Source organism: Wyeomyia smithii, chromosome 3 (genome assembly GCF_029784165.1).
Source record: "Wyeomyia smithii strain HCP4-BCI-WySm-NY-G18 chromosome 3, ASM2978416v1, whole genome shotgun sequence".
Lineage (NCBI taxonomy): Eukaryota > Metazoa > Arthropoda > Insecta > Diptera > Culicidae > Wyeomyia > Wyeomyia smithii.
The window spans coordinates 14,226,656-14,235,721 of record NC_073696.1 but is presented as its reverse complement, the minus strand read 5'-3'; the positions used below and the strand labels follow the sequence as shown (position 1 = coordinate 14,235,721).

The 9,066-nt window shown below is 37.9% G+C and overlaps 2 protein-coding genes across 3 annotated transcripts; both read left to right on the top strand.

Moving 5' to 3' along the window:
* The first annotated feature begins 604 nt into the window (after positions 1 to 604).
* LOC129727377 (A-kinase anchor protein 10, mitochondrial) lies at positions 605 to 3,926 on the top strand. The gene is made up of 3 exons (XM_055685178.1): positions 605 to 802; positions 1,069 to 2,072; positions 2,152 to 3,926. The coding sequence occupies exons 1-3, from the start codon at positions 778 to 780 to the stop codon at positions 3,145 to 3,147; spliced, it is 2,025 nt and encodes a 674-aa protein (XP_055541153.1). The 5' UTR covers positions 605 to 777; the 3' UTR covers positions 3,148 to 3,926.
* Positions 3,927 to 5,129: 1,203 nt separating this feature from the next.
* Positions 5,130 to 9,054, top strand: LOC129731318 (ubiquitin-conjugating enzyme E2 E1-like). 2 transcript variants are annotated; one of them, XM_055691195.1, is made up of 5 exons: positions 5,130 to 5,277; positions 6,380 to 6,812; positions 6,874 to 7,021; positions 7,076 to 7,160; positions 7,439 to 9,054. In XM_055691195.1, exons 1-5 carry the CDS (start codon positions 5,150 to 5,152, stop codon positions 7,449 to 7,451), a joined length of 807 nt encoding a protein of 268 aa, XP_055547170.1. In that variant the 5' UTR covers positions 5,130 to 5,149; the 3' UTR covers positions 7,452 to 9,054. The 2 variants fall into 2 exon arrangements, with proteins under 2 accessions (XP_055547170.1, XP_055547171.1); XM_055691196.1 differs by lacking the exon at positions 5,130 to 5,277 and adding an exon at positions 5,576 to 5,735.
* Positions 9,055 to 9,066: the final 12 nt, after the last annotated feature.

Below are 9,066 nucleotides of genomic sequence, written 5' to 3'. Positions count from 1 at the left end.
ACCCACATGTGTCGTTTTCTGATAGCGTGTAACTGTCTTCTTGCTGTAACGCATGCATGACTCAAACGAAATTTTTAGTAACATCAGGAATACTGAATGTGCAAATTTTACAGACTAATTTGTCGAGTCTGTTTTTTTTTTCGATTTGCCGTTGTATAAAAGTTTTTTTTCAGAGTTTTGAGTTTGACCGTGATAAGTGTGTTTGAAATTGTAACTAAAGCCTTAAATCCAGAGAAGAGCAAGTTTAATAATCGAAGTACGCTAGCATGATAATTACTTAATGCCTATGAAATTTATTGTTTTCGTAAAAACAAACCAAAATATTTTGTAAAACGACAATGAATACAAAAACTGTTTGCGATGAATATTTTTTCGTGCAATTGAAAGGTATCAGTTATAACAATACTCATCAAAAAAATGTTTTTTTTCCTTGGTTCAAATTGACAGCTCATTCTGGTTCATTTTGACACTCACACAATTTCGTATCCGTTACTTCCTCCCAGGTTTAATGCAATCGCAAGATTACTCCCTCAACGTTTTGAAACAAAAAGTTACTCATTCTATGAGCTGAATTTAATAAGTGTGTATTTTGTTCTGTTTTGACATGTTAGGAATTTTCTTATTACGTCTTTTGAATCTCGGTGGAGAAAACAAGTGGAACGATTTATCTTTGCACAAAATCCAATTCATTATGTGAATTTTTCATTAAACTGTGCTCGAATTAACTTTCCAGGGTGCATTGCATGACAAACGACTCAAAATAAACGCACACAAAACATGTTGCAGTTTCTTAAAAAGTCTGGTAAGTTTTGCTCAGCAAAAATCATTGTAGAATTTGTGTCGGAGCGAGACCGCTGCCCCTGTCCCTGTCCTCTATCCTTTGTTTTTTTCTTTTCTCATCTATTGGCCACATATATAGGTACAGGTCGTTGGCATGTTTCTCCCTCTCCCCTGCCCTAATAATGATAATTTTGCGTATGATTGTTGTATTTTTTGCTTTATCCTAATACGTTCATCAAACAGGTAACGTGCGTTCAAACTTTCTAATATGTATGTTTCACTTCACAGCGGGGCGGAAGAAGTCGAACAGTGAAGAAAGCAAATCTGCCGTCGCTGATGTCATCGACGGTGATGTAGCGAATGCGTGTTACCATCAACACGAACCGGTTAGTGATGACGAGGCCCTAGCAGAAGCTGAGCGATTTTGTATGCAGCACCAATCAAACACGGCTGAGCAGAGGTCGCGGTTATCACGGAACCTGTTGGATATCTTGGCCGAGCAGAGTTGTATCTGTTATTTCGTGCAGTTTCTTGAAACCAAGGATGCTCTCCCCTTGATAAAATTCTGGCTTGACGTAGAGAGTTTCAAGGCCGCCGCCGCAGAAAGTTTGAAATGGGAAGTAAAAAACGGGTTGTGCTCGAGAACGACCAGCCATCATCGCCCGCTTGATCGGAGTATCTCATCCGATGGGTACGACAGCTTATCCTATTTAAGTGCAGACTGTGATACAATATCTACGTTCTCGGAAAATGTGTTCGACGATGCTGGAACGACGTCCACAATTACAGATGCATCTGCAACGGATGCGGATAGTGATCCAAGTCTATATCCTACATCCGAAGTAAGTACTCCAATTCCGCCTATACCGTTGGAAGTATTAGTGGAAGAAGATAGAAAACCAGAAGGACCTTTAGCCGACGACGATCGCCAAAGGATGTTGGAAGTGTGCGATTTGACGTTACGACAGTCACTCACGGATGACGAAAAAACACAAATTTTTGAAACGAACAAACTAAAATTAGAAGAACCCATTACAAAACCAACTAATGGTTACAATGCAGTAATAAATTCTGACGCTGTACGAATCTATCGAAAGTACCTGGTCAGCAACTCTCCTTACTACATTGAAGTTCCAGCTACGGTACTGTCTAATATTTCACTTGCTCTCTGTGGTGGCACATGCAGCGAGGGTATCTTTGAAGATGCCCAAAAGTATCTGTTGGAGGTGCTGGAGAAAAACTACCTGAATCTCTTTCTGGAAAGCGGATTCTATTGTAAATACACGTTTGAGGTAAGTTTGGCAGTTTTTTTTGTATAATTTTATCTCAAAACTAGTCTTTACTATATTGCTGTTTTCTCTCTCCGTCTAGACACTTTCTAGTGATAGTCTAACCCTGAAGGAGATCCTGTGCAGTGAAATGGCCTTGTTTTATTTTATGGAGTACTTGGAGCAAAAAGATAAACGTCACATTCTGGAGTTCTGCGTTTCAGCCAGCCACTTCCGCAAGAGTGCTGAAGCCAGTCAGGCTCAAGCCGATGCACTTGTATTATACGAAAAGTACTTCTCGTTGCAAGCGTCATGTCCGCTGTATCTGAGTGATAAAGTACGCTTCATGATAGAAGAACACATTTGCTCTCAAGATTTAACTACCATTAAAGGCTGCTTTGAGTTCTCTTCGCGAATTATCGAACGTTTTCTGGAGAAGCGCTACTTTCATGGGTTTTTGAAATCTCAATTGTATACCAATTACCTATCCGAGCTTTTAGAGAAGATAAAAATCACACCTGTAGACAAACCTATAAGCAGTAGCTTAGGAATACTGGCAGGTTCTAAGCAAATATTTTCATCAAACCGTACAAAAGCGACAAATCAGAGACGTGGTCATCGGAAGACTTATTCTGATGTAACTAACGACAGCACCAGAGGGTCTCGGCACTCACCATTTATTTCTTCACAAAATACTCTACTGGCCATGTCGGATGTAAGTTTCAACCGGAAACGCTCTACTACGACCGGTGGTAATGGAGCATCAACTAGTAGCGATATGATGCAAATTGACTCACGTCAACTGTACAATCCAGATCTTTTGTGGAGGCGAAATTCCACATCGGGCTTAACGTTCGGTCGCGTGGATGCCCTTGGACGTTACGAACGAGATTTCGACTTAATCGAACCCCCTCAAGACGATGATAAGTGGAGTAAAAATCGCTTGAAGAAAGCAATGCGAAAACTAGTTAATCTACCAGAAGATAAAGCGCAGGAGGAGCTAGCCTGGCAGGTGGCCGAAATGATTGTGAAGGACATAACCAGCATTACTATGAGCGGAGGTAACACTGTTGCAGATGTTGATAACGTGTCGACGTGATGCGGCTACAAAACTAGTTTGGTAGAACCAGGAGGTATTTCATTTCGTACGTATTATTTTTACATTGTTTTGTTTATAAAAGTTTAAAACACCATCCTGCTTCTATTTGTATCGTAGGGATAACATTCAAATGTTTATTCAACCATGTTAATTTTAATTATTTTATCTTTTGTTCTGATAACTGTTTGATATAATTAAAAAAAGATATATAAAACTTTTGATGTACAATTTATCGATATGAGTTATAATAAAACACCAGCATTTAGATATTTATTACAATCGTTTACTTTGCGTCATAACGTCTGTTGTTTACATTGTCTAATGGACACATCTAGAACTGAATGGTGCTTGAATAAATAAGAAAAAATCAGTAAAACATATTCACTATTGTAGCTTGATTCGCGTGAGGTAGCAATTCACGGTAATAAATTAACCAGGTAAAAATCATGGCGATTTTCTCTCTCGAATTTAGAACTTCAATTAATTCTCGATTGTAATCGTATTTAACTCTGTGGTTGATAACGATTTAGGAATTATAGGTGTAGAAGTGACGCTGCTTCATCATATCGGAGCAAGCAATATAGAAAGTGAGATGAGATGTTGAGCAGAATGAAGTGCGTCGTTCAGAATATTTTGTACCCACTCGAATAGTTACTGATTGTCAAATAATTTAAACTTGATGAGCTGGCTTATTTAATTATGGTGACTTATCTTCTTACAACATTGTGTAAACAAAACAGAGAAGAAACGTGAAATACAAGTTTATTCATATCTTGAAATCTAGCTTATTAGAAACAATAAGCACATTGAAATATCTGATTTTCCAACATGTCAAAAAGCAAACCCTTATTCGTTTAGGTATGCCTCTTCGTCCACCACAATTGAATCGTGATTTAAGTTCAATGAAGGTCTTCTGCGTTTATTAGAGGAACCAAACCCACAGGAATGGTTGAAAAACTATCTTTTTAGGGTAACTTATTTTTACTTTTGTCGATCAGTTTCAATATTTCATTACAGGTCATTACGTGTGTGTGCTCGAATAAAGCAAATAATTACGCTTCTATTTAGTTTATCGACAAAGACTTCCGTTTCCAATCAATCAATAACTCTCAGCTGCTTTTTTTTTCATTGCATTTCATTCGAACCAATTTTCAATGAAAAAGTATTGAAAGCACGTTCTCGTTTTAAGTTTCAGTTTTAAGTTAATTCCAACAACGGTTCACTACATTGATTGAGTGTGGAGCCTTTTTTTGAGGTAAAGCCTGATTTAAATGTTTCCATTTTCAATCAATGTAGTGAATCGTTGTTAGTATTTACTTAAATTCGAATTCTCCCAGGCTTATGGAAGTTGGTGTCTACTTTTGTCGTCTTTGTTTAGGCTGCGAGCACATTATTGGAATTTACCCGAAACTGCTCATGATTTTAATGAATATGTACCTATCATGACAGGCCCTTATCAGATTGTATTGATTGTATTACATTTTTAGAACATCCTGAAACGCCAAACTTTCGCTAGCTGTTGCATTTTTTACAAGTGTCGTTATACAAGCAGCGATTTCGTTGGATCTTTAGATTAGATCTTTTTCACGTTGGTAAGAAAAAAAAAAATATTTTGAATATAATTTTCACTTAGCTGCTGCTCTTAACCCTTTCCCGCTCATGGTGACTCTAGAGCACCAAGAATTATAATCATCATATCATGACATAAAATAGTTTTTTGTGCTTACGATTGTTCCATGAACAATATGCTGTTCCATATTTATATGCTGCCTCAGAGCATCACTGGGCATTTTCTTCAAAATACTACAGTTGACAGTAATTTTAGTTGGTTTACGAAGTGCTCAGCTTGAATTTTCTCGTGAAGCTATAAATTTTAATGATAAACCTTGTGAGCGGGAGAGGGTTAATTCCGACAAAACGGAAATCGAACAAAATGCTCTTGAATCTATAATATTGGAAACACTGCTGGGGTGCTACTCATGTCATTTTGCAGTGGGCATTGATGTCGGTTAACTTTGTCATTGGACCAAAAGTGATAGAAAGCGATACCGCAGACCGCACCGAATCAAGCCGACAGCGGTTTTTATTGCGGTTAAGTTTCAGACGTCTTGCAGTGACAGAAATTGATACGTAAGTATAAAAATAGTGCTAGTGAATAAGTAGTGTCTGGAAACTGCGAAAGATCAGAGGAACAATTGATGAAAAATGTTGAATGACTGGTGAAAATGGAACAAACTTTAGAGTGAACGGTTGTTTGTTTAATTTGTTTTTGTGTGAGTTCGCAGTAGTTGTGTATTGGTTTTTAGAAAAGTTGATGAACTTTGTGACGGCTCAGTGAGCTTGTGTATGTGCTGTATGTATGAAAGGATCACTCGTTGAAACTGCTTGCTGAGCATATGATGCTAGAGCAGGACGGCGGTGTAATTTGTAAGTAGGTGGTAGCAGTCGTTGGGACTGAAAGAGAACATCAAAAGTCGAGTCTGTGATAGAAGACGACAGGCGAGAAATTCCTGCCCGTAGGAGTAAGCTGTTTTCCGGTGCTATTGTTTGCGGAAAACTATTGAAACAATCCGGCCGCTATAGTTCAGGTTTGTGTGCATTAGCAATAGTTGCAGGATTGTTCGGAATCGCAGAGATTCCGGCAGCATTTTCCAAAATCAAATTGGGAAAAATCCGTCTCAAAATGGCCGCTTTGATTTATTGGAAAACGAAATACAAAACTTTTTGTTGCATTCTGGGAATATCTTTACCTTAAAATTATGAAATTTCTTCCTAGGGGCAAAATATCAAGGTTTTGTCTAAGGGGCAGTTTAAGTTAAGTTAGTTCAAAGGCATGTGTTTGACGAAAAACTAATTCCTGTGATGCTAGCTCTTGAATCGATAGAAGAGGAGGAAGAAAAAAATCATTTGCTTTGCACGGTCTTTTCTAGTGATGGACAAATTGCAAAAAAAATCGAAAACAAAGAAAAGCAAGAATTCTCGGAAGTTGTGCTCTTCTTTTCATTCTTCGCAGAATCGGGTTGAAATTCGTTATATAATTTTAGCGTAAATTCTACTCTAACTTTTGATTAGATCAGGTTGTGAAGCAGGAATAAAGTAGAAAAAAAGTATTTTTACTACGCGATAATTTGTTTGTTCAGGAAGAGTCGGTATAACGTGCGTCTTATTTTGACATCTATCTTGTGAGTTCCTTTGTGATTCAAATATGCTTTAATTGATTGCATTTTTGCAGTTCGGAAAAAACTATGTCAACTAGTGCCGGTTCAAGTAGCACTGCTGGCGCAGCAGCAGGAGCCGGTGGTGGTGCTGCCGGCAGTGGTGGAGGCGGAGGAAGCGCTGGCTCGGGAGGAGGACGTCGTAACGGCAATGGAAATGGTAGTGGAAACACTACACCCGAAACTCCATCAGTGCCCAAACCTGATACGAAGGAAACCAAGTCTAATCCTAAGATCTCCAAGGCACTAGGAACGTCAGCCAAGCGCATCCAAAAGGAGCTAGCTGAAATCACACTAGATCCGCCACCAAATTGCAGTGCTGGTCCAAAAGGAGACAATCTGTACGAGTGGGTTTCCACCATTCTAGGACCGCCAGGTTCAGTGTATGAGGGAGGTGTATTTTTCCTGGACATTCACTTCTCCCCTGAATATCCGTTTAAACCTCCTAAGGTAAATTTTTTTTTTAACTATATATTGCTTTGGTAATCTTTGGACTTATCCATGCAAACAGGTCACATTTAGAACGAGGATATATCACTGTAATATCAATAGTCAAGGCGTGATTTGTCTTGATATCCTCAAGGACAATTGGTCGCCGGCACTAACTATTTCTAAAGTGCTTCTCTCCATTTGTTCCCTTTTAACAGACTGCAATCCAGGTATAATTTTGCGGCTCGTTCTTTACTGTTGATAGTAATATTGTACATTTACAGCCGATCCATTGGTTGGAAGTATTGCCACACAATATCTGCAGAATCGTGAAGAGCATGACCGGATTGCTCGCCTATGGACTAAGCGGTAAGCACCGATTTGTTATGTTATCATCGATCGATCGATTTTCCTTTTTTAGAAACGCTACATTATCTTGCTTAACCCTCTAGTGCCCAAGTTAATTTTCAGACGGACTTCGAAAAAATCACTATGAATTTATATAAACATTTTTTAATTATTAATTGAAGCTTTTTAGAGGTTCAACTGCAGACCGTCTAAAGGCGGCACTGAGCACTAGAGGGTTAATCTAAATCTTCCATGGCTTGTAAATTTTGATAATACAATTTTTTATTCTTTTTTTTCAGATATGCTACGTGATTTCCTAACTCTGAGGTTCTGTATATTTTTATGTGAAAATCAGTAATATTTATAAATCTAACCGTAACGAAGGAAGCATACTACAACTAAAAATAATTTACAACAGAAAAAACCGTTCACAGAAGGGAATAAAATACACCATACCGAGGGGAAATCAGAACTGCAATTATGCAGATACCGAAGAAATCTGTTCATAAAATTCAAAATCCAGCAACGACCTGGAATAGTTTTTTATCACGGCTACTTCAATTTAGTTTTTACCGATGTTCAAATCTCACAGTAACTGAGTCTGTTCAAGAGCTGTACTACATAAAATGACATCCAGTTTTTGCTAACGTTCAAGATAAAGCAAAAAAAAAATATCACTGAAATTTTTCCCCTTAAAATTTAGGCATTCAATTAAACAAATAATACTTTTTAAATCACAAGTTGTCAACCATTAAAACCCTATCAGCAAGTCTCGTCAGTTTGTTTTCATTTGGCACCACAAAAACATACAGAACTCAGCAGGAGGGTGAAGGCGACATAACGCTTGCATCAAATGATTAAATTAGGTTAATTTTACTAAATAATACGTGTAAGCAGCAGACTGAGAACTGCAGATTACGAAGAAACAACATGCTAATCATTGCGTGTGGATGGTCGTTTTCGTTGGTTACGAGAGATTTTTGTTTGTTTAACATCTTTTCTATCAGTTGCAAGTCTCTGTGCACAACAAACATTTTGCTGAAGCAATAATTTTGTTTGTGAAAACGCAGCTAACGATTGTCGAAAGCAACCGGTGAAAAATGTGATGTTATAGGAATTTTAAGACTGACCGATGAATGCTACAATCGTCGCAGGATCACATTGAAATAGTACGCCGCGCTCGCGTTTTCAGAAAACATATTTAAACTATTGTTCCTACGTATCGTCAAACTATTGCTTTACCTATTTTCTAAGTAAAACTGTTCGTTTCGGCTCGCAGCTCTACTATATGTTGAGCAATTCATGCGCTCAACGAAAAATTCAAAATGAATTTAGAGGTTGACTTTTCAAAACCGTTAAGAGAGACTCTAAGGACAAACGTGGAAAAGAATGTGAATAATGTGATATGTAAAAAAAAAACGAATTGAAAAACCAACAGAATTAAATGACGAAATGTAGATGGAGCAGCCTTCGTTTCGCAGCCGGACTCAGCCATTGACAAATACATTTTAGTTATACCGCCAAACGGAGCTGTCCTCGGTGGCTTGAAAAAGCCTGTGACTCTCCTGGATCTCGATTTATGTGAAAGCTTCATATCAATGCTGGGAACTTCCATGCCAACTCCACTAAAATAAAAAAATATATATAAAAAAACTCGCGACGCAATCCGTTGATCTGCCGCTGCAGAACGAATGCTAGAACGATCGAGAACTTATGAGTCATATAAACTACTCTGAACAGTTCTTGAAATAGCAAAAGTGATGAAAATTCTTCAACGTTCTCCTTATTTTTCAAACAGCCATCAAGAGCAAAATTCAGCCAATCGTATAAACGTAAATTTGGAAGGAATGGAGATAACCGTATTGAAACAAAAACAATATTTAAACTATACAGATAATAAAATGCAGTAAATGTGCATCGTTTGTTT